Source organism: Topomyia yanbarensis, chromosome 2 (genome assembly GCF_030247195.1).
Source record: "Topomyia yanbarensis strain Yona2022 chromosome 2, ASM3024719v1, whole genome shotgun sequence".
Lineage (NCBI taxonomy): Eukaryota > Metazoa > Arthropoda > Insecta > Diptera > Culicidae > Topomyia > Topomyia yanbarensis.
The window spans coordinates 397,972,641-397,999,964 of record NC_080671.1 but is presented as its reverse complement, the minus strand read 5'-3'; the positions used below and the strand labels follow the sequence as shown (position 1 = coordinate 397,999,964).

At 36.4% G+C, this 27,324-nt stretch overlaps 1 protein-coding gene across 4 annotated transcripts in view; it reads right to left on the bottom strand.

The window, feature by feature from the left end:
* Window positions 1-27,324, bottom strand: part of LOC131684864 (putative transcription factor capicua) — a 153,200-nt gene that overhangs the window by 66,497 nt on the left and 59,379 nt on the right. For all 4 annotated transcript variants that reach the window (XM_058968088.1, XM_058968089.1, XM_058968091.1 and 1 more), the window contains exon 2: window positions 22,868-23,514. In XM_058968088.1, coding sequence (XP_058824071.1) covers window positions 22,868-23,191 — 324 coding nt within the window. In that variant the 5' untranslated portion in view covers window positions 23,192-23,514. The remainder of the gene's footprint in view (window positions 1-22,867; window positions 23,515-27,324) is intronic.

Here is a 27,324-nt window from a genome sequence, read left to right as displayed (position 1 = left end):
CCCATGACCATCTCCTTAATGGAAGGAATACTTATGTCAAAATTGAATTCATCGCTAATAATCACATTGAATGAATAGATAAGGATTACTTCAGAACCCTCTTCCCCCCTCCCTCCTTTCTTGGTCCACTCCCATCATCCATTGGCTCAGTAGGAGAAATACATATGTCAAATACTAATAAATATGGAGATATAAATAATTCTTTGCCTAAAAAACAACCCCCCCCCCCTTAAGCTCAGTGTACCCCCCACCCAAAACCATACCATGAACATCTTCTTGGGGGAAAGAATACGTATGCCAAATTTCATCAAGATCGGACTTGTAGTTTGGAAGTAGTTAGCGGACATACATACAAACATACATTGATTTTATATATATATATATATATATATATATATATATATATATATATATATATATATATATATATATATATATATATATATATATATATATATATATATATATATATATATATATATATATATATATATATATATATATATATATATATATATATATATATATATATATATATATATATATATATATATATATATATATATATATATATATATATATATATATATATATATATATATATATATATATATATATATATATATATATATATATATTTAAACATTAATTTAGACAGATGAATTTTATTCAGCAGTTTTTTTAGAAAGGAGGTACAACGTGTTTCATTTTTTTGCCTTCTTCAAAGCAAAAATCATTGTAATGGCAAAATCGTGATTAACAAATTAAACTGAATAAAAATACATGATATAAAATAAAATTTCTTTTTATCCGCTTAATTGTTAGTATCGAACCTCTTGAATAGTCTCCCGCACTATTGGTGGCCACGCTGAACTTCTTTTGTTTAAAACAGCATTGCATTCCACGCGAATATTTGCTGTAACACACGAAGATTTCAATCTATCGGCAACAATTTTCGAAAACCTGACAGCGATAAAAATACAGTGTAAACAATACACTCTAAACTACTTCTACCCAAATTTTCAAGAGAAAGTACCCAATGTGTTATTTTCTACAGCGTTTTTTTTTTCGTGATGCAATTTGATGTGGGACACTCTTTAATAGCGTTTTTATCGAAAACGCGTTTTTCAAATTGGCGACAATGATAAATCAAAAACTAATCAACAAATTTTTTTTATGAGAATGCACTATATGTGTAGCTTGTCGATGAACCACAGAAAACCGAATAAAAAAAATTCTCCCTGATATTTTGAAGAAAAGTGAGCGAATTTTACAGTAAAATATGAGATTTTTCGGTTTTCATGAAGCCATTTCCGAAACTCGAACTATTTTCTATGCTTTATGGCTCATTGAGTAACTACAAGTCTAATTTTATTGAATTTCCTGTGTCAGACAATTTTATCAAGAGTCGGGGGTGGGTGTAGCGCACAGTGGGACCAATCCAAAAAAGGTGGGACAAAACCTATTTGAGGCCTTAGATGTCATTTTAGAGCCAGCATTTCTTCTTAGGATATATTCACAATATTATTCTGCAACTTTTTAAAAAGAATTTTTTTTGTTTGGACTAAAGTAGAGTACCCGAGCAAAAATTTTTTTTTCAAAACATTTTTTTGGAGGGTCGATGTCTTCGACAAAGTTATAGAATATTATGTTTTGAATAACTTTTTCTAAGACACCACAGACATCAGACCTCATTTTTGAGGCAAAATTGTTGTTTTACATTTCTTACAAAAGAAATGTATAGGATTCGCTCAAACTTTGACAACTTTTTCCGAGGCCCGGAGGGCCGAGTCTCATATATCAATCGACTCAGCTCGACAAATTGAGACAATGTCTGTATGTGTGTGTGTGTGTATGTGTGTATGTATGTATGTACAAAATGTCATGTAATTATCTCAGCAATTGCTGAGCCGATCTTAATAAAATTAGTTTCAAATGAAAGGCCTAACGTTGCCATTTGACACTATTATTTTTGATTTTCGATATGTTGTTTACTTTCTGAGATATGAACGATTTTGTCAAAACACAGCAAGTTTTTTGCAAATAACTTTCGAACAATACAATATCGTCCCACAAACTGCACAAAAATAGAAAGCCTGTAAAAATACCTTTCTAACAAGCTATAGATTGTCTAAATCCGTGCACGAGCGGCGGAGATATTAGACATTTTGTATTTTTAGTCCTCGCTTACCAATTTCCACTAATTAAAAATGAGATTTTTTCATACAGAGTATTGCTTTACTGGTGTTTTAGGGGCAAAACTAAACCGATTTTGAATATCGGGGTATGAAAACACATCTACGTGATTCAAGGAATTCGATGTTGAGAATATTTTGCGAATTACCTCTATAATAAATGAACTATTTCTCAAAAATCAATATATAAGTTCACTTCAAAGACAAAATAATGTGTTGATAAAGAAACAGTGAGTTCTAGTATTTATTCCTTGGATTAGGCATTGCGTTCAATCATAAGGTAAATGTTGGATGGTATATCAATACACAGATCAACAAGTAATTCACCTAGTAGTGAGATAAAAGATTTCTAATATAATAATACTTGTGGCGTCACCGAAACAACTGTATGTTTGAAGCCCAAAAATCTAGCGAAAATTTAGCTCTTTTGCAAGATTTAGGTTATACTGGTTATGGCGCAAAAATTACTACTTACATTATTTATGATAAGAATGTAAGAATCAATATATCATAATAATATACCTATAAAAATAATGTCTCTGCATTAACCATCATTTGCCATTCCTCACACGCCCCCCCCCCTCATCTCTCTCTTACTCTCTCTCTCTCTCTCTCTCTCTCTCTCTCTCTCTCTCTCTCTCTCTCTTCTACCGCATATATCTAGCTATTTCTGTATCCATTTCTAAGTTGTGTGATAAAATCTTCTGCCAATCTGAAATATTTATTAATTGTAATTGCGAAGGTTTGAGAAAACAAAACTATTTTTTGTCTGTTGCTACATCAACTTAACTTTAATTCAATTGTATTCAAAGCCTGTATCTACACTGTAATTAAGGAAATTCATGGCTATATCAGAAAAATATTTGGCTTAACTGGCTAATATGAAAGTTTGACGATGGAAATTTTCAAAAGAGACATTCCACGTGCGATATTTAAACTATTCGTATCTCTATTGAATTTTGAATGAAATATATACTCAAAGACTGAAAGCTGAAGCCAGGATTTCGAAGACAAAATACATGAGAGGAAGAGGTTCTAGAGCCGACAATGTGAACCTCCCACCCGAGTTCGGATTGACGGTGACGAAATCGAGATGGTCGACGAATTCATGTATTTGGGCTCACTGGTAACCGACGACAATGACAACAGCAGAGAAATTCAGAGACGGATCATAGCGGGAAATCGTGCCTACTTTGGACTCCAGAGGACGCTCCGAACAAAATTACCCGCCGCACGAAGTTGATTATTCTCAAGACGCTGATTAGATCAGTGGTCCTCTTCGGCCACGAGACCTGGACTATGCTCGTGGAGCACCAACGCGCCCTTGGAGTTTTCGAACGAAAAGTGTTGCGTACCATCTATGGTGGCGTGCAGATGGAAGACGGAACGTTGCGCAGGCGAATGAACCATGAGTTGTATCAGCTGCACATTCGTTGTATTGGTACGAACTTTCATGAAAAATAACGGATCAAAGACCAAAAATATCCACAAATTAGATCCAGGAAAAGAAGTCACCCAAAGTACCCACTCTCGATGGGGGATGCAACTACAATGTGTCTTCTAACTTATCGTCGTCCATATTTGGATATACTGAGTAGTTTGAACCATTTCTTTTTCACAATATTGGTCTGTATAGGACTTATTTATCCATATTTCCTGCACGAGAATTCCGAACGAAACAATACAAACACGGCTTTTATGCAATCGACATAGCCTAGACATGTCACACTATTTACTTCAATGCAAATAAAAACTTTGAAATATCTACCTGTCTCATTCACGAATCGCATTCTCCCTCTGTCGTTCTCTGTTCAAGGGGCTTGAAAGCACATGTGATCTTGTCTCACTTTACTATATTCAATTGCGCGTTAAAATACTGGACCAGTACATTCTGTTCTGCACATAATTTTTTTCGGGAATATGTGGCCAAAAAGTAAACTTTGAATTCGTCAAGTAAAGAAGCATGAAAACAAAAAGAATAAAACCAAAAAAAGATGGAAGCCCTAGAAAGTCCATTGCATATTTATTAGCCTTTTCTCAGAAGATGGGATTTTCAAAAACATTTCAAAACTTTCTGATGCAATGGTTTTCAAATTCGTACAATCCGGTTTATTCATTTTCTTTATTCAAAAATGTGTTTGGCTTCAAATATATGACCATTTCATTTTAATTAATAATTTCATTCCGCATCTTTTTATTCGTTTTGTTCATCTGCGTTCATTTTACTTATTTTATTCGTTTCATTCTTTGGATTCACTCTGATCATAAACTCTTTTTGTGCATTTTACTCATATCATTCATTGTTTTCATTGTATGCATTTTATTAATTTTTTCCAGTTTATTCATTTTGTTCAGTTACTTCATTTTAATAATCTGACTACTTTTTCAGTTTTAATCATTTCATCCAAATAATTTATTTGATTCAATTTATTTCTTTATATTAATTTATAACCTTTTACCATTGTTCAATTTTTCATTTTAATCAATGCATTTAATTCTGCTCATTTTCTTCTTATTCATTTTATCACTTCAGCTCATTTTGTTTATTTGATTCGTTTGTTTTATTTATGCATTTCATTTATTTTTTACTTTATTCATTTTGTTCATCCATTCTTTTTATTCATTTGATCCATTTCATTAATTTGATTCATTGTATTCACTGGATGAATTAAATCAATTTGATTCATTTGATTAATTTGATTCATGTGATTCATGTGATTCATTTGATTGATACGATTCATTTGATTCATTTGATTCATTTGATTCATTTGATTCATTTAATTCATTTGATTCATTTGATTCATTTGATTCATTTGGTTCATTTGATTCATTTGATTCATTTGATTGATTTAATTCATTTGATTCATTTGAATCACTTGAATCATTTGATTCATTTGATTCATTTGATTCATTTGATTCATTTGATTGATTTGATTCGTTTGATTCGTTTGATTCATTTGATTCATTTGATTCATTTGATTCATTTGATTCATTTGATTCATTTGATTCATTTGATTCATTTGATTCATTTGATTCATTTGATTCATTTGATTCATTTGATTCATTTGATTCATTTGATTCATTTGATTCATTTGATTCATTTGATTCATTTGATTCATTTGATTCATTTGATTCATTTGATTCATTTGATTCATTTGATTCATTTGATTCATTTGATTCATTTGATTTATTTGATTGATTTAATTCATTTAATTCATTTGATTCATTTGATACATTTGTATCACTTGAATCATTTGAATCATTTGATTCATTCGATTTATTTGATTTATTTGAATGATTTAATTCATTTGTTTCATTTGATTCATTTGATTCATTTGGTTCATTGGATTCATTTGATTCATTTGATTCATTTGATTCATTTGATTCATTTGATTCATTTGATTCATTTGATTCATTTGATTCATTTGATTCATTTGATTTATCTGATTTATCTGATTCATTTTATTCATATCTTTAATTTTATGCATTTCATGTTCAGTCATTCGTTTTATTTCATTCAATTTGTTAGTATGAGTCAATTTATTTTATTAATCTTATAACTATTTCTAAATATAATCTTAATTTTTATGTAATAACCTAATCTAATTTGACTCGTGTATTTGGATCAAAATTAAGATTTCCATTAATTTTTCTACTCATTTTATGAATTTAAAAACCTATTGTTTCAATTTTTGCTTTACTTTTTTATTTCGGTCGTTTTGTTGATTTCTATAATTTATTCAATTTATTCGAGATTTTATTCGTACAAGACTAGAAACTGTTTTCATCCCACCTCTAATTGGGTGCCTACTTCTCGTGAGTTCTGCAAACTAATCCAATAGTAATATGTGTAAGAAATGTCTCATCTCAATGCTAGGTGGATTAAATCGGTTTTTTGTAAATATTTTTGAGGGAAAAAATATCCGTGTACATTCATTGTGTACGACAAAAAATATGTTCAGTCGCGCAGGTTTTAACCTTATGAAAAATTTCTAACCCTATGTTCGGGGTCGGGCCTCGAACCCAGGTGCGCTGCGTACAAGGTAATCGATTTACCAACGCTACACAGTGGGACCAATCCAAAAAAGTTGGGACAAAACCTATTTGAGGCCTTAGATGTCATTTTAGAGCCAGCATTTCTTTGTAGGATATATTCAAAATATTATCCTGCAACTTTTTAAAAAGAAAATTTTTTGGTTGGACTAAAGTAGAGTACCCGAGCAAAAAAAATTTTTCAAGAAATTTTTTTAGAGGGTCGATGTCTTCGACAAAGTTGTAGAACATTATGTTTTGAATAACTTCTTCTAAGATACCACAGACATCAGACCTCATTTTTGAGGCAAAATTGTTGTTTTTTGTAAATATGACCAAAAAATCAGTTTTTCGACTTTTTCATGCTGAAAACCTCAACTGATTGATTTAATACTTTCCATAAACTTGCTGGTATCACTAAAATAGAACTTTTTGTTGAAGGAACTAATAACGTAAAATCAATTTTTTGGCTTCTAAAACTATTTTTCATATAAATTTGCTGTATTTTCATCAAAGACTTTTGTTTTTTTTGTGCACTTTTGTGCAGCCAAACTTTGGCTATTCCAATACTATATTATTCCTAGAATACATTTAATATTAAATGGAAACAGGATATAGTTGGACGCTTTGTTTGGGTTACCATTCATGTACGACGGTTTATAACATAAAATGTGTTTATATTATGTTTAATTTATATACATTAGATTCAAAAATTTTTTTTGGAGGGTCGATGTCTTCGACAAAGTTATAGAACATTATGTTTTGAATAACTTTTTCTAAGACACCACAGACATCAGACCTCATTTTTGAGGCAAAATTGTTGTTTTTTGTAAATATGACTAAAAATCAGTTTTTCGACTTTTCCATGCTAAAAACCTCAATTGATTAATTCAATATGTTCTACAAACTTGCAGGTATCACTAAAATACAACTTTTTGTCGAAGGAACTAATAACGTAAAATCAATTTTTTGGCTTCTAAAACTATTTTTCATATAAATTTGCTCTATTTTCATCATAGATTTCTGTTTTTTGGGGCACTTTTGGGCAGCCAAACTTTGTCTATTCCGATACTCCATTATTCCTAGAATACATTTAATATTACATGGAAACAGGATATAGTTGGACGCATTGCGTGGGTGACCATTCATGTACGACAGTTTATAACATAAAATGTGTTCATATTATTTTTAATATTATATACATTATTAGCTATTCCCAAAATCTTATATTTTACACGCACTTACAAGCATGTAGAACATATTGAGTTGATCAATTGCGGTTACAACATGTAAAAGTTAAGAAAAATACAAATTTTGTAATTAAACTACCAAAGAACAACGATTCCGGCTTGAAAAATAAATCGACAGTATGTGTAAGGTACTTTCAACAAAAATATTCGAAATTGAACATTATACAACTTTGCTGAAGTCCTCAACCATCTAAAAAATATAGAAATATTTGAATTATATTGTGAATGTTTTTTTTTCCAAAGACGCCAAGGTTCTATAATATCTAAATAGGTATTGTTCAACTTTTATGAATTTGTAGAACTAACCTTATTGGTTAAACTAAAATAGAAATCCCGGACTAAAAAAATCAAATTTTGTTTTAATGGTTCAGATCTTCAGCAAAGTAGCCAAATATTGTGCTTGGAACAATTTTGTTGAAAATACCATATACATATTGTAGATTTATTTTTTAGCCGCAATCGTTGTTCTTTGGCAGTTTAACTTCAAAATTTATATTTTTTTCACTTTTCCATATTGTAACCGTAATTCATTATCTCAACATGTTCTATATGCTGGTAGGTGCGTGCGAATTATAAAATTTTGCTAAAGATAGCTAATAATGTATATAAATTAAACATAATATAAACACATTTTATGTTATAAACCGTCGTACATGAATGGTAACCCAAACAAAGCGTCCAACTATATCCTGTTTCCATTTAATATTAAATGTATTCTAGGAATAATATAGTATTGGAATAGCCAAAGTTTGGCTGCACAAAAGTGCACAAAAAAAACAAAAGTCTTTGATGAAAATACAGCAAATTTATATGAAAAATAGTTTTAGAAGCCAAAAACTTGATTTTACGTTATTAGTTCCTTCAACAAAAAGTTCTATTTTAGTGATACCAGCAAGTTTATGGAAAGTATTAAATCAATCAGTTGAGGTTTTCAGCATGAAAAAGTCGAAAAACTGATTTTTTGGTCATATTTACAAAAAACAACAATTTTGCCTCAAAAATGAGGTCTGATGTCTGTGGTATCTTAGAAGAAGTTATTCAAAACATAATGTTCTACAAATTTGTCGAAGACATCGACCCTCTAAAAAAATTTCTTGAAAAATTTTTTTTGCTCGGGTACTCTACTTTAGTCCAACCAAAAAATTTTCTTTTTAAAAAGTTGCAGGATAATATTTTGAATATATCCTACAAAGAAATGCTGGCTCTAAAATGACATCTAAGGTCTCAAATAGGTTTTGTCCCAACTTTTTTGGATTGGTCCCACTGTGTAGCGTTGGTAAATCGATTACCTTGTACGCAGCGCACCTGGGTTCGAGGCCCGACCCCGAACATAGGGTTAGAAATTTTTCATAAGGTTAAAACCTGCGCGACTGAACATATTTTTTGTCGTACACAATGAATGTACACGGATATTTTTTCCCTCAAAATCGTGAATAAAGTGCCATGAATTCTGGAACAATCTCGTTTTTACGTTACGAAAACAGGACCCTAAACAAAAATCATGTGTTTTATAATTATGTTCAATTTCCCTTCAGCAACGTCGGCATAACGCTTTTATTTGTGAAAACATTTGTTTTTATTTTGTGGACTTTTTTTTTTTTTTTTAATTCGTTTATTTGACACGGCTCATAGCGGTAGCTTAACGGAGCCGTGGATCTTTTATACGTTTACAATACATGTAAAAATAAAAAATACGAACAAGAATTAATTAATTGGATCTCGTGCGCGCGACTTTTTATTGCGAGCGGAGACCTTCTTTCGCGAGGTCTGTTGACAAACAGCGTCAGGGGGGTCATTTAATTCTCTCTTGTTTTTCACGTCCCGGTCGAAGCTGGCTTGGTGTCCGGGATCAGATGTTCTCCCTTGCTTCTTGCACTTATTGTTGATCAGTGTAAATCCGTCGTCATTGTTACTGCATTCGTTGCTGATGTTGCTTACAGTTGCTTTTGGGGTGCTGGATGATTCTTTTGCGGTTGTCATTATGCTCTGAACAGCTGCCACAAATTTGGCCACCGTTTGTGGTTCAGGCATCGGTATTGAAAATTCTGTTTTAGGTTGGTTTGCCGTAGATGAGTTGGCAATCGGTTGAGATGCATTTTCCTCTGCATCTTCCGCGCAAGGTTGTCCATGATGAGCTGTCTGATTACAATACTTGCACGTAGGAGTTTGCCCCTCATGGGTGCATAGTGTAGTTTGCATAATTGTAGTTCCGTGAGTATTGAGTTTTATTTCCAAGTAGGAGGGTATAGGCCTTTCAACCCGCATCCTCACTACAAAAACGCCGTTAGGTGTACCCGGGAAGAAGTTTCTCCAAGTATCAGGTGTAACGGATTCTACTTCTCCGTATTGCGACATGCATTTTGCAATTGGCTCAGGAGGGGTACGAGGTGATAGGTCATATAACCTTACATCTATATAATCATTCTCAATGTATACGGGAGTCTTAATTCCAACGTTGTCACTTTCAACCACGTGTTTTAAATTGTTCTTCAAAACGAAACGCTCGGCTTGTGCTAACGTGTTGAATGATATTAACACTACATTGCGAAGATGATGGTACTGAAGGTACAAGACTTCCGCAAGCCTAAGTTGCATTTTTACCTTCAGAAGGTATTCCACTTCACTAAAACTCGGTCGTTTTAAACAAAATTTAAAGTCAACGACCGCAGCGTTGGGTCGGAGTAGAGCTTTTTCGTCAACTTTACTCATGATGACAAGAATAATCCGATATTTCCTTTGTTCTCGAGACAATGCACACTAGATCGAGAGGCCTGTTGTTCACTTGGCTCGATTGTACGTCTGACTGCGGCAGAAGTAGAAAATAGACTGATTTTGTGGACTTTAGTAATAGTTTCCGCCATGCCATTACCAAATCGATTTTCTGTACGTGAACTAGTTCACAAATTTAACACCAAAGTTTGATTCAAGATGATTTTCATAGATTTATGAACATTAAGTTCACAAAATCAAAACATTTTGGATATTTTCTCGTGAACTATTTCACGAAGCTCGGAGTTGTATTCATTATTTCATTCAATTTTCATGAAATAATTCATGATTCTTAATATATTAGTTACGATCCAATATCCGTGTTCGTGCATTAGTTCACAAAATCATGGAATATTATTCATGATTCCTAGTATAATAGTCACGACTGACCAAGTAGTTCACAAATTCATGAGATATTATTCACGAATTCGTGAACTAGTTCATGATTCCTAGTACATGATGTACGATCTATTTTGTGTACCTGTGATATTTAGAGTATATTCCCTATCATTTTCAATTTCATGCAACATTATAATGAAATTTTCACGTGAACTGTTTAACAAAATTTTGGGTATTGTTCGTGGAATCGTTTTTGTTCCATGCACTTTTTCATGAAATATTCATCTGCTAGCGACCAGTAATAGGTACGAGCAGTATATATAAGAAAACTATTAGCACCTAGAACATCGTTATTCATTTGATAAGGTTCAGTGTGATGTCTTGACAGAAAACGAAAACTGCAATCATGAACATAAATCACACAACTCATGGCAAAAATGCCAAAAGCCGTGACTAAGATCCTGAAATCAAGAAAATAAACATAAATTTCTACTAGTAACTCAAATATCACGACAACGTTAATAGAAATTACAAATATTATAATAAAGTTCAACATTACTGGTGATAAAAGTATCAAAAATGCGACTAAGATCCTGTGTCCATCAACATTAATAACTCTGAAATATCGGTACACGTACATCGAAACCTAAATTCCTATTCGAACATATATGGTAACCCTGAAGAGAGCATTTAATGAGAGTGAAACAATTCATTTGGCAACAACAGAGAATCGTATATACTTGTACCGTTATTTCGCTAGCTCCATTTGAAATACCAAAATAACTTATTTTAATAAAACCTTTCAGAAATTAGTAAAAATTGCAGCATTCGTATTAACAACTTAAAATGTATGCTACTTCATTTCGGTAATGTCGTTGACATTACCTACCCATCTTTCAAAATCTAAAACAGAAAAATTGTTTTGAAAACCAAATGTTTGCATAACCTAAGGTGATTTAAAGCTACACTTTTGTGAAATCTCGACAAAAACAAAACTACGTGTTTGTCCAACGAGCTTTCTGTCCCGTTGTTGTAGTGAATTATGCCCCCTTGATGTGGTGAAGTTTACCCCCGCAAAAGTGCGTTTTGTCCCGCTCATTTTTCAAAGTGTAATTTATAATGATTTTGAAACATTGCATATTTTATATGTTTTTGAACATTTTGCAAAGCGTTATGATTGTGATTACAGGGGGAAGTGTTGGTTGAACGATTATTATTAAATTCTCCCAATTAATGTTCTATAGCTAAACTATGATCATATTTCCTTAGGAGGCGTTTAATCTGTTTTACGGATCGTTATTTAAATGTGTTTATAGCATGATGATACGCAAAACTTTTTCTCAGTTTGCTCCGAGGACCGAGTATTTTAAGTTTTCCCTGGTAGTGTAAAAATGTTCTATAAACTCGTAAATAAACTTTCCAGAGTAACTCGTATCAAATCATCAACAGAAAATCATAGTTTCAGTATCCATTAAGCCAATACTATCTCCTTTTCACAACGAAACAACCAGTGCTTATCTAGTCCTCAATCGCACCCGCACTACCGCTTGCCAGAGGAAACACACAGATAAATTCACCACGGTGCACTCTGGAACGCGCGCCGTGGAGACCCATCCCAATCCATTTATTCAGCTCCGAAAAAGAGCTTTCTGCTTCTTCTGTGGTGTGTCATCATTGTATTTTCCATGTATGCATGAAAATGACACATCGTTTCATCATTAGAATGAAATGCTATCAGCGCCTGGCGGACGTCATGGTATCTATTACCTACCATCGAATAATGCGAGCTGACATGAAACGCAGCAGCTACTACGCTTACAACGTCAGAACACAAACTAACGAATTGTCCTTGTGTTCTCTATTTATACGCGTCGCAGTTCATTCGATGAAAAAGAGGCAGCCCCAGCAACGCTTGCTACTTAAGCGAATTGTACCGACCAATCATGGATCAGATAATTACTACTTTCATAAAATCTATTATTTCCGTTATTTTTAGTAATTGTACATCCTACCGAATTGGATACAAAATTGTTGTGCATATTTCCCATCAGGTAGAGTAATAATCTTATTTTTCCATTCAGTACTACAGCAGATATTCACGCTTAAAAATCGGGTAAAATTCCGACAGAAAATTTTTAAACAGGACCTTTATATTGAAACGTTAGAAGTATTCTACGCGACCGAGATCCCGAATTAATGAATATAGAACCCGTAGGTCTGACAGAAAAATTCGATAGTAAACTTATGAATAAAGTAGCACGGTTACATGTCCAGGGAACGAAAACAGTAACCCAATCAAACATTCGAATGTAACGCTATGTATATCTTCAGGGCAAATTAGTTTTTTGGAAACACGAATAGTTTCATGAATACGAGGTTTATTATTCATAATTTCAGAAACTTGGTCACGATTTTCGTAAATCGTACAGCTCACGAAATCGTGATCTTTTGTTCATGAATTTATGAACGGATTTTTTCCGCGTATAAATAAATCTTAACATTACACAAAAGATTCATTTCCTTCAAATTGCAAAACCAAATAAGTTTCGGTTTGAGCACTTTACACCCGACGCCCCTTTAAGAGATTAGTGTTCCCAGCGATTAGAGGGAAAGTAGTATGTTTTCATCTTGAACAAATGGTAAATAATTTGTTAATTCTGAGGTAATAGTTTCTAATAAAATAAAACACTGTCGAAAATTGAATTCGCGCCAAATCCGCGTGATGCGTCAAACTGAGAACATAAAACGCACCAAATCCCTGAAAATCGCGAAATCCGTAAAACTCGCGCAATCGGCGCGACCGTAACTACCCTGCATGTATGAGTAGGATCATAATAGTCTTCCAGTTTTCGGTTACAGTTTTGAAACGATAAGTCTTTATTTTATGCCAATTGCAAAAACCTGTATGTTTGCATCTGGAAGCTAGGCAGAACTGACTGAACATGTAAAGTTTGCACATGTCATATAAAACACTTGCAAATTCGTCGGCCGATGCATGTATCCTTTGTTATCTGTTCATCTTGCGGTTATCGATGTATCGACTTGTTGCCACCTGATACTCGTACAGTGTGTCTCGTACACGTACAGTGTCTTTTACCCAATTTTTGAATGCTTTTCTTTCGTCAATGCTCACTCGGTTCGCATCAAAATTTCGTACAGTAATGAAATATTGCACAATTGTTATGTTAACGATTTGACCCAAAACCTTCCTAAATGGAGATGTGGTTATTCTAAAAAGAAAACCTGATCTGATTCGAAAACGTTAAGATTCGTTAAAGAAGAGTATGTCTGTCAAGTTTTTTAAACCAAGCAGGTGAACCGAATCGGACATCTGTGGAATCCACCCTCATCGAAAATAGTTTTTTTCAGGACTAGATTCCACAGATCTGTTTTCGAAATTAGACTCTGGATTACATTTAGACGATCATTAAATTTCAACGGTTGTTGTCACAAAGGGTAATTTCAGTACAGATTCCGGAAATTCGGAACGCTCTTGAAATTTACTTCCGAATTTTCTGGTTACACTTAAAGAGTTTACATAATTTTGTCGTCGTATGCAAAAAAAAAAGATAAATCTAAGTTTAGGAACTTTTTCATTGCCGACAAATGCAACGCAACATAAATATGTTCAAATGTTTTGTTCCAAACTCTCAACTGCTTCGTTCCACTTGAGACGAATGACCATTTCACCTTTTAACGTAAGAACTACGTATGCATATGTGCAACAGTTATCCCATAAAAGAGGAGTCTTCGCCAGTGTTGGGGAAATAATAATAAGCTTAATGAAAAGGGAATGCCTCCGAATGTAAACAACACCCATTCCGGGTAAGCTGCCTTCTTTCACGTTAATTCATCTCGCAGTGCACCCCACGTAGTCCAAACCAGTTACATCAAAAATGTCTGTTTTGTTATTTTTTGTCCACATGTAGCCTCCGATGCCGGAACTTTTCATCACTAAGTGAGGCTCGTTCATGCCTAAGCTTTCCCACTTGCAGACCCCTCCCTCTCTCGCTCTCGCGTCGCACATCGAATGGAGTAGCGACAGCGACTGAGTGGAGCTCATCTGAATGGCGTAAAACAGAAGCCAAATTCATTTCAAAATTAAACGAAACATAAACAACACAACCGCGATCCGAAGCCTGTAGTGCGAAGACGAAAACCAACAACCGAACAAAAAAAAACAACGTGAAGAAGAGAAACCTGTTTCGGTCAGTCGTCATCAGCAGGGTCCACTTTCTTCAGGTTTACCTTCGGGTGCGAGATAGTGTATCAGTTGTTCTTTTTGCTTCCCTCTTCGGGGAGCCAGCCAGCGGTGGCGTTACCGAAATGCCAGTAATCGCGAAACAAACTTTAAACTGGATTGAGTAAATGTAAATTTGCTGGAGGAAATTAGCACAAACAGAAAATGCACCACGATAACGTATGTAGCTGCCCAAAAACTGCAACCTTGATGGGCTCAGTCATAGTTATAGAGGGGGACAGCTATCTCTATTCGACATTTGTCATCGCATGGGTACGGAACTTATGGTGATCAATTTATTTTGCTACTTATGTAAAGACAAATTTGTACATTTTGTAGTACACGGAAAAAAATCCGCTCATAAATTCATGGAAAAAAGATCGCGATTTCGTAAACTGAACGATTTACGAAAATCGTGCTTAAGTTCCTGGAATTATGAATAATAAACCTCGTATTCAAGAAACTATTTGCGTTTCCAGTTCGCCCCGAACATATACCAAGCAGTACATTGGAATGTTTGGTTGTGTTACTGTACTGTGGTTGTTCTCTAAACATGCATAGTTATTGTTATGATTCTGGTTCATATTTTGGGAATACACAGCTGACAGTTAAACGATGTTTATGATTTCAGGAACATATTCGCGATTTTCGTAATTTTTCATCACGTTACCATCGTGAGTTTACAGTCGGATTTTTCTGTCAGAATAGTGTGATTTATGTAATTTCTATTTACATCATCGTGATATTTCAGTCATGAGTAGAGTGATTTATGTTCATGATTTAAGGATCATAGTCACGATTATTGATATTAAAATCACGAGAAATGTGATTTATGTTCATGATTTCAGGATTTTAGGCACGTATTTCGTAATTACGTTTCACGTTATCGTGATTTTTTATTCACGCGTAATTTCTATTTATGTCATCGTGATATTTTAGTCATGAGTGGAGTGATTAATGTTCTTGCCTTAAGGATCATAGTCACGATTTTTGATTTTCAAATCACGAGTAATGTGATTTATGTTCATGATTTCAGGATCTTAGTCACGATTTGCGTAATTACGATTAACGTTATCGTGATTTTTCAGTCACACGTAGAGTGGTTTATGTTCATGATTTCAGGATCTTAGCCTCGATTTTTTGTAATTTACATGCACGTTATCGTAATATTTTATTCTTGTGTTTATTTTTATTTTTTGATTACTATCGCTTTTTTTACTTGAAGTGACGTGACAATATTACCTGGATCATAACATTTCATTTTCTGTCTTTTCTGTCCTGACATCACACTGAACCTTATCAAATGACTATCGATGTTAGAGGTCCTAATAGTTTTGATATACCTGTTCGTACCTCTTATTGGTCGCTAAAAGCTGGACATATAAGACACATTCCATGAAATACGCAAGATAGATCGTAAATCATGTAGAGAAAAGTGCCTGTTTTCACCATACTAAGCAGGGTGCCTCACTAATTCATTAATTTCTCGGCCTACAATCAATGGAATGTGTAAAAATTGACATCAACAGCTTTGCTTCGCTGTTAAGAACCAATATAATAATACAAATGCGCTGAAAACAGTGAAATTCGCGTGTTTGAGCGCAACGAAAACGCGAATCGAGTGCCCCTATTGTTGCGCTACCATTTGACTCAATGCGTTGAACAAAGATGGCTGACACTGCTCTTACCAACGGATTCAAATGGGTAGGGTGATAATAGCAACATGGCGAAAATGGGCTACTAGGAATCATGAACAAGTTCACGGATCTACGAGTAATAGTTCATGATTTTGTAAAATTTTTCTCAAGCACGAATGGTCTGTCTTGACTATTTTACTAGGCCATCATGAACCAGCTCACGAATACATGAATAATATTTTAAGATTTCGTAAACTTTTTCACGAGCACGAATGCTCAGTCGTGACTATTATACTAGGAATCATGAACTAGCTCAGGAATACATTAAGAATATTTGATGATTTTGTACATTATTTTACAAGGGCGAATGATAAGTCGTGTATTATACTAGGAATCGTGAACTAGTTCAAGTATATATGATTAATATTTTACGATATCGTAAACTATTCCAGAAGCAGAAATGGTCAGCCGTGACTGTTATACTAGGAATCATGAACCAGCTCACGAATACACGAATATGTTACGGCGATTTAGAAGGGTATAATGTTCACGATTCGCTCTAAGCAAGCGATCCCGAGAAAAAGTCAAATATGCGACCTGCTGCGATCCAAGCAAAATCCGATATTGAATTGAAAACTAAACTTGATGCTGTGATGTTGTAAGTAATGATTACACAGGTTGTTATCGTTTTAACAGGATCAAAAATAGAGCAAAAAAATCATCCCTTACCCTAGGTTGACGGGTTTGACGGTATTGCAAACATCATCAAGCATATTTCATTCATCAGTGCTAAAGAACTTTTGACAGACAATTGCTTTAAGATGGTTATTGCATTACGACTCGATAGTGGTGCACCGAAGGAACCGATAGGGCTTATGGGCCTTTTTATGCTTTGTTTTTTTCGTATTCTGTACCAGCTCTAATTAACCGTTATGTGTCTAACAAAAAACACCTTTAACAGGCCAACGTGGGTACCCGGGTACCCACCAATTGAAATGCTCATAACTATGGCTTCCTTTGACCGATTTGGACATTTTTAGATGCTTTGGATTCAGGAACTCATCCATTTTTTTGATTCTGTATATTTGAACCGGATGAGTGGATCTGGTTCTTGGTAATCCAGATTTTCCGGAGTAATCTTCCAGTGCTAGGGAATGATTTCTAAATTTTAATAATATCCTAGCAATATGAGTATCAAAACTCTTGAAATTATCTCGGAAGTGTGTTATTTACTGTTACGGGACTCTATGGCAATTTGAAAACTTGAATTTGAATGGAAAGGCCACTCACGGCCGCACGGGAACCTGCTCCGGAATGTTCGTTCCGGGGTTAAATCACCAAATGGTTCCAAAACCACGAGATACAACCTACTGATGTAATTTCAAGAATTTTGATACCCATATTGGTAGTATTCCATAGAAATTCACAAATAGTATCCCAGCATTGGAACATGCTTCCAGAAATCCGGATTTCCGGGAACCGAATGAAGTAACCCGAGTTATTTTCACCAACTCAAAAAGTGGATGAGTTGTCGAATCCAAAACACCCAAAATTATCAAAATCGGTTGGGAATTACCTTAGCTATTGGCATTTTAGTTTTGTAGGTACCCGGGTAGCCCCCGATTTTGTGTACCGATTTCATCAGCTTTTTGACCCGATTTTGTCAGCCTTATATGAAAATTGATAGTTGGTAGTTTGATAGGCTCGAGCAGACAAACCAAGTTGATTTCGAGTAAATCTTTCTTGGGCATATTTTTCTTATCTTAGAGATCCGAAATATGCAAAATTTAAATTTTATTTTTTTAAAATTTTGCTCTGTTTGACCCCCTAAAGGAAAATTGAACCTAAATAATCAAAATGGGTTAGTAGGCTTTATCTAGAGATTGAAGAATATTTTAAGAGCTTCGCTTAATTAAAAAGAAAGAAAAGTTCCTGTTTTATCAGCCTAAAATTCACCAAAGGGCTGATAAAAACGGGTCTTTACTGTATATCTTAAATTAGATTCATACTAACACTCACAAACACAATTAATCGTAGATTCTCCCATACACACTCACAATCTCTCTCATTCCAAACATAAAAACTGCCATGGCCTTTGCGATAACGTTAGCCTGGTCACAAACGCGAACATGCTATTGCAATCATCCACATATACTTACACCCACAATCTCGCCAACATTGAAACACCCCGGTAATTTAGTGAGCGTTTTGGAACCTATAAATTTACAAACAAACACGGTCTCAAGTATTAACCTACCACTCGCGCTATCATGTATCAGTCATGTGAGGAAGTCTCTACCCTCGATCCAAATAGCCTAGAATCATGCCTTAAATAGGACCAATAAAAATGACGCTTCTATAAACTAGACAACAAGGCGACATGACCGGGAACTGTAGTGCGAATATGCGAATGACCACACAGTTATACAAAATAACGCGAAATTACACACACGCGACAAACATTAACATACAAACGCTCGAGGCCTTCGCGATCATCCACGCATACCTACGCCCGCGATCTCGCAAACAGGATAACACCCCGGTGAGTAAGTGAACGTTTTAGCACCTATAAATTCATAAACACGATCTCAGAGCGGTTATATCCGGAAGTTCCTATCGACGGTCCTATTAGTATAGGTCCAATGCCTTCAGTTGGACCAAACAAAAAATGACACTCATATCAACTAAACAACAGATCCATGGTGACATGACCGGAAACTCACTCTCTTTTGCGCAATCATCTAAAAACACACGTGAATATGCGGGTGGACACGCGGTTATAAATCCGAATTTATGCACGCGACAAACACGTTAACATACAAATGCTAGAGCCCTTCGTGATCGTCCACGCAATATTCACCCGTGCTCTCGCAAACGGTTATAAGGTAAACGTATCAGTACTTCTAAATTTTTAAACGCTGCTTCAAGCGTGAACCTATAAACTCCTGCCTTCGAGCGATCTGGAATCGGTCACTTCCGGAAATCTATTCTCAGTGCCAGCAGCCTTGGTCCATGCCTTCAATTGGGCCAATAAAAAAGCTCTCATATTCACCGGACAACGATGGCGACATGACCGTGAACTCCCTGTCAGAATGTGAACCGTACACCGATAATTAAATACATATTAGAATGACCATCCAAGAAAACACGCGAATATACGAATGGTCACACGCTTATAAAATAGAATTTATACACGCGAAGTTACATACATGCGAGCACACGCGACAAACACGTTAACATACGGACGCTTAAACCCTTCGCGATGATCCACGCACACCTACGCGTGCGATAGCGCAAACTTGATTACATCCCGGTAATAACGAGAACGTTTTAGTACTTACGAAGTTACAAACGCGGTCTCAAACACGAACCCACAAACGCCCGCGTTCATGCGATCATGAATCGGTCCCGTCAGGAAATCTTTACCCTTCGTCCTAGCAACTTCAGTTGGTCCACTCAAAAAATAAAGCTCATATTCACTTGACAACGCGTTTCATGGTGACATGGCTGAGAACTCTAGTGATATTGAAGAACTCACTTTCTTCTAGGATCTGAACCATACACCGAAAATTAAGTATCAGATTCACTGTCCACGCTCATCCAAGAACACACGCGAATATGCGAAAGGCATATGAATATGTAAAATAGAATCTATAAACGCGAAGTTAGATATGCGATAGCACACACGACATAAAAAAGCACACGCGATCGAACACGTTAACGTACAAACACTCGTGCCCTTCGCGATGATACACACGATCGAGAGCTCCCTACACCTGCACATATCTTAACCGTACAATGAATAACACATTCAGAATCACGGCTCGCTGCATTGACCTTAAGCAGTGTTTTGACATTTCCCGTCTCGTCTGCCATTGTAGTTAGGGATTCTGATGGGGAGCCCTTCCTAGAACCTAACTCTACATCTCCAGTAGGAAAACTCTAAAGAAACATTTTTAAACATAAGCATCTTTTATATTAATAAATCCACTTTTGCTCTTTTAATTATCATGTAATTTTAATTTTTCAAAATCTAAGCAAGGTTTTTCATTCAACTTAATAACTAAAGAAAGGTGTGTCTTCAAGATCAATTTGCCTGATTGTTACGAATATTAGATTAATGCACTCTTGGATCCAACATCGTGGGGCTTGTCAAAGTATTGTTGAGTCGGTAGCCGTCTATTAAGTAGGTACCATTTCCTTTTTTATTTCAACTAGCATGGAAGGTGATTCTCATGCCGGTTTGCAATATATCTAACCTAAAATATTACTTTCTCAAGCTGGTGCTATAAGTAAAACATTCGCCTAATAATAGTCGCCAGGATCGGACGGGAGTGCTAATAAACTCTTGATTGTATGTTTACGATGCCGATTGTTTGTCTGTTCGGTGATCAAAATGTGTGAAGCTTCATAGCAAAATGGGAGCACATTTCGGTTCACCACAGATGATGTTGATTTTAAATATTGCCATATGTGTCCTTCTGTTCGTTGGTGAAGAAAATGAAACTATAGTTTACGGGAGACACTTCCATGTAGTTCCATAGTACATGCAATTCTATATTGATAACGTTCAATAAGTAAGCAGTGGTTGAAAGCAGTATTGTGTAACCAGTATGAATTGACAGGGTACGCGAGTACTATTCCAGATTTAAATTATGAAAATTCCAACGTGTTTTTCATAACTGAAACTGGCTGTTGTTGACATCTTAATACATAACTAGGCATAACTTTTGGTGAGATAAAAGTGACGATTTAGTAAGTAGACCTGGGAAGAGGCTCTTGATTGTTTGTATTCCATAACAGGCTGACAGAGTAATGGTCACTCATTCCAATATTTGCAGATGTTTTGGAATCAGAAACACATATCCTCGCGAATCTGGTACAGCAGCTGGTAAACAATCGAATGCGATCCAAAAATCACACGGTATTTAACACCATCAGTTAAATAACAAACGCTTGCCCAACTGGTAGCTAAATACTGTTCAGACCGTACCTACTACCTCCAAATCAGAAGTCAAGATTCATATACGGCCGTAACCCGTAGTTTCAGCAAATAAAAAAGAACATCCAACTGTGAGCGCAAATATAACATCGACGCAATGATAATAGCATGGATGCAAACAATTACTCGAGATATTAATTTGGGGTTAACAGGTTGTTTACTAAACGTCAGCCAAAGAGATCGACGGAAGCGCATTGTGCACTCACTGGGCAGGAGCATGACTACGATTGCAATCACAAGGTAAATGAAAATCAGCAGTACTCAAAACCCCCTTAAAGGTGATGTAACATCATCTCACTGGCCCATTTCGACATTGACACCCATCGATCTATTTCCAAGTGCTCCTTCTATGAGCGTACAGTGTCTCTTCCGCATCATTCCACTCGAACGGCAATCCTCGTCCGAAGTGATCATCCCCGATGTAAAAACCCCCGGCGCGGATGGCTGTTCCGTTCTGTTTCGAGAAGCGCAAAAAGGGTCGTGTGCTTATGTATATTTGTTTTAAATCTATATTTATAAGAGACTCAAGAACGCACAGCACGATGAAGGATCCACCAGAGAAGGGAATTATTTTCGCTTTGGTTTTCTCTGGCCCGTAGGTAGGTGTACGTGGTAATGGGATATGGAGCAGGTTGTTGGTTGATGAAGTGGGCACTTTGCACCCCCCATCCGAAGATGGCGAACACGGTAATAGCGGCAACATAAAACAACAGCTTTCTGGTTTCTACTCCACCCATCCACTACTAGGCGTTAGGATGCGATAATGATGCGCAAAAGAAGGAACGCACCGAAGCTTCCGATTAGTATTAGCGTACCTGAACCCATCTAGCGAAAGGGAACTGCGAGACCGTGATGTATACATGGCGTGCTGTATCTAGTCAGGAGGGCACTTACTGCCCAGGTGGACGAAAGGCTACGTTAGAATAATGAATGGATACGCTTATCAGTGCCTTCATTAGCTCTGCTTTGAAGCTTTATTTAGACACGAAATACCGAAACTCACTTTACGACACGGCCCCTGTCTAACCTACCGCCATTGCAAAATTGAGTGTTACTTCAAAATGTTATTTTCGATCCATTCACAAATCTAAAACCTGCTTAACTAATCTCGGTGGTGTACCAACCAAACAAAAAGCAGGCATGGCATTATTTGCTCGCTTTTTTCGCGATAACAATGTCAACCACCAGAGCATTATGGCATTTTTTTTCGCCGAACATGAGATCATCCAATTGAACCAGAGTGATTTGATGAATGATGCAATCGCCAGTTAATATGAAGTTACTCAAGCATATCGCAGCGCAAGTGGAGATATTTCTTAGAACAGAACCGCTTCGGGGCGCGCTCGGGTTCGGGTCCCACTCGCGTCGTCGACAGTCTATCCAAAATAACAATGATGACTCACCTCCGCTTCAGTATCACATTCTGTAGTTACGATTGCACCATGATGATGATGTTGGGGCTGCTTTTGGTCCTGCTGCTGTTGTTGTTGCTGCTGCTGCTGATGATGTTGATAGTGACCTTGAACATCACCGTCACTTGAGGTTGTCTTGCTGAATGTCTGTCGCCGGTAGTGGTACTGACTTTCCGGATTCGCGGATGCCGATACAGGACCGGGGGCAGTAGTATTCACTGAATCCACACCTCGCACGCTGCTCTGATTGTTACCGTTGTTGCTGTTGTTGTTGTTACTGTAGTTCGTGCTTGTTGAATGTGTTGATACATGCATATTACACTTTGAGGCGATAAGATTTTTTGTTTTTTTTTTTCGTTTTGCCCCTGCCTTTTTCACTATCACTATCGTTCACAACACAACGAAACGAAAGCGGCACAACACTTCACAACTGGACGTAAATTTTCCATTCTTCGATTTCGACCCATTTGGGGGGATCGAGAAGGGGTGTGTGATACGCGAATCTTTGCTCTTATGCACTTTACTTATCAGCCGTTTGTGGTCGCGAAAACACTCGAAAGCTGAGTTCCAAAAATAATGAACCCGTTAAGCTGCTGGCACTGGCTTAGTTACTGCTGTATTAGCGACGTTTTGGCAATCTGAAAAAATAAAGAAAATATTTCTATTTTATTTTCATTGGCACAGGTCATCTATGTATGTAGAGATTAAATAATTATATAATAAGTACACCTCTGTCTGCTGCGTTTCGCGTCGGTGCACTAAAAAAGAAAACACATCTAACGAGCAGCACTCCTTTCGGTTGGAAGCCTGGGCAGTGTAATGAAATAATGTTAACATAGTCATTATTTGACGGATATTGTTTTGAAACCAATCGAGTAGTGTGTTTGGTATTTTTGAGGGTCAAGAGCGGACGGAAGCATGCTAAGATACTTCACACGAAAATATGCTGAAAGCTCCAATTTCTATGTTCGTATGCAATAAATATACAGTAAGCCCAAAACCGACTAACTTTTATTTGTTTTAATTTAATTGCCTACAACTTTGTTTAGGAATCCTGTCAGGGGTGGGTCAATTGGGTTCACAGAAATTCGTTTTATCCTGGACAATCTAGTGTTCACATTGTATACGGGGTGTTTGGTTCATGGTTAAGAACATCTCGAGGGGTGATTGATTGTCATATTTGGAGAAAAAAATCGTTCTACACATACCATCATATCTCAACCGTTACTGAGTTATTGAACTTTTTGTGTTAAAAACTTAATTTACTTAAGATACCTCTAATTCAAAACGTTTACTTTGTATTTCAAATCTTTTAGGTCCATTGGATAGGTGAGAAAATTTCCCATTGAGTTATGTCCTCACATGTTTCAGCTAATGAGGTTAAGTAACCTTTTCTAAGTAATTTATTTAAAATTCAACAATTTTGTTCGATTTTTCGATCATTTCTCGGCAATCTTAATAGTTAACATCATCATTTTTGTAATTCAGATTGTTAGTCTTGAAGAGCTGCATAATTAGTTCTTCAATATCAGTGGCGGCGCCAGGCTTTTTGCTGCTCGGGGCAAAAAGTAAAATTTGCCGCCCTCTTGCAAATTTCTGACTAACCAAACTATCTCATCAATCCAGTTTTCCGCGTATGTTGATGAAAATTGTTACATAATAGTTAACAACAACAAAAATTACTTTGAGATTTACCTAGTTTTTTTTTACACTGGATGTATTCGTTTTATGAAAACTAATTAAAAACCAGATTTGCTCGAAACTTTACTTGGTGTTAAGATTCTTTGAAACTTGGTTGCATCGCTACGAATTTCATCTTTTGGCAGATTTTTCATAAACAATTTATAATCTTGCGAAATGAAACCTTTTTTTTCGAGAGTTGTCCTACTGGAGCTGTAGAGCTAGGTTCTCGGAAGGGCTCCCCGTCAGAATCATATACTACAATTTACAGACGAGACAGGCAATGTCGCCCACTAAAACACTGCAATAGGCCAATTGTAGCGGGCCGTGATTCTGAATGTGATATTCATTGTACGGTTCAGGTATGTGCGGGCGTAGGGACTCGCGATCGCGTGTATCATCGCGAAGGTCTCGAACATTTGTACGTTAACGTGCTCGATCGCGTGTGCGTTTGTATGCCGCGTGTGCTAACGTGTATGAACTTCGCGTATATAAATTCTATTTCGCATATTCGCGTGTGTTCTAGAATGATCGCGCGCGGACCGTGAATCTGATACTTAATTTTTTGTGTACGGTTCAGATCCCAGAAGAAAGTGGGTTATTACATAGCATTAGAATTCCCATTCATGTCGCCGTAGAACGCGTGGTCTAGTGGATATGAGCTTTATTTTTTTTTTGATTGGTCCAACTGACCTAAATTGCTAGAATGAAGGCTTAAGATTTCCGGACGTGACCGATTCATGATCGCGCATTTGCGGGTTGGCGTTTGAGATCGCGTTTGTAACTTCGTAAGTACTAAAACGTTCACACAATTGCCGCAGTGTTATCAAGTTTACGCGATCGCGGGCATAGGTGTGCGTAGATGATCGCGAAGGGCTTAAGCGTTCGTATGTTGACGTGTTTGTCCCGTGTGCTCGCGTGTATGTGACTTCGCGTGTATAAATTCGATTTTGAAACCCTGCGGCGGTTTATATATTCGAGGACCGTCATTCTGATCTTTAGTTTTCGGTGTACGGATCACATTCTGACAGGGAGAGAGTTACCCCATATCACTAGAGTTTCCGGTCATGTCGCCATGGAACGTTTTGTCTAGTGGATATGGTAGTTATTTTTCAATTTTATTATTTTTTTAATAATTAACAAGGACCTAGATTGTTTGTACCGAGGATAGATAATTCCGGACGATCCCGATTCATGATAACGCGAGCGCGGGAGTTTGTAGGTTGACACTTGAGATCGTGTTGGTAAGTTTATGAGTGCTGAGATTTTCACCTTATCACCGGGGTGTAATCATGTTTGCGAGTTCGTAAGCTGCTTGGAAAATCGCGAGGGGCTCTAACGTTTGTGCGCTGACGTGATTTTGTAACGTGTGTTCTTGAATGGTTGCGCGAACCGTGAGTCTGATATTAAATTTTCAGTGCGCGGTTTGAATTCTGGCAGAGAGTGGGATCGTTTATATCGATAGGGTTCCTGGTCATGTCGCCATGAGACGTGTTGTCTAATAGGTATGGGCGTATTTTCTTAATTGGTCCAGCTGAAGGCATGGACCTAGGCTTCTAGGATCAAGGATAGACTTTCGGACGTGACCGATTCGTAATCACGTGCACGATGGCATTTTTGTAGGTTCCCGCTGATACCGCGTTTGAGAATGTGTGAGTGTTAAGACGTTCACTATCACCATCGTTGTTGATTCAGCTGAAGGCGGGTGTAGAATGGCAGTATAGGACTCGAAAAGAAGAAATAAAAGACAATATATGAGAGACGTAATAGATTAGATAGGTACAAGATACAGCTGAAGTTATGATCATCACATGAGACATACATTAGTACTTCAAACACTACTAATACTTGAATAGCCAATCACCACACATAGCACATCTTTTCTCAATTATCTATTTGTTACTGGTTGATTGTTGGTTATGAGCTGGTGAATAGAGGAAAGGTATAGAACAGACAAAAGGCTCATATCAGCCCTCCCGGCCTCCTCGACACACCACTATCGAGGCGTATTGTAATCAACATCTTGAAGCGGGCTTCTTATATAAATCAAATCCTCAGTAGTCATAATGTTTGGTGGATTATTAACATGAGAACTAATTAACCTCTAGTAGTAGAACTTGGTGCAAATAAAAACTAAAAAGAGCGAAGGTCCTTATATTTAGATAACTCTATTGAATATATTGTGGCTTGATGATGTTTACAATACCGTCAATCCCATCAACCTGCGAGAGGGGACCTCAAATCTAAAGTTAGACTAAATAACGAACTACATGACTTCCAATTGAAAATAGTGAAAATTGTTGCAAACTTAACGCTCGATTTCATAGTTGCATAGTAACAAAAATGGGACAAATATTTGATCACGGGCAGTAAAGCAGGCCACCTCTCTAAAATTGTAGCAAAGATCATGAAGAAAGTTTGATCGTTTATCACCCCATTTTTTGTGTTTCTTGAAACGCTGGAAGCTCCTTGTTTGATCTCAAATTTCCAAGATCAGGAGCTGTTTGCTTCGGCTTTGTGTCAGTGCTTCCGGTAGCTGTTATATTCAGTCGCCTATGAGAATTTTTTTTACCTTTACAACAAATCTCGTTCGACTACAGTTTTTAGGAGCAGTAACAGATCTCTCACGATAGGGATCGTCAGAGTCATACTCTTCCTGAGCCAAGAGAGTGAAAAGATTTGTCGGGGTGAGTCGTATCTCTCCTTAGTATTGCTGTAAAAAAGTGCTTAGAGCGGCTTTGAATGGATTTTGATTCTTTGCGCACTTG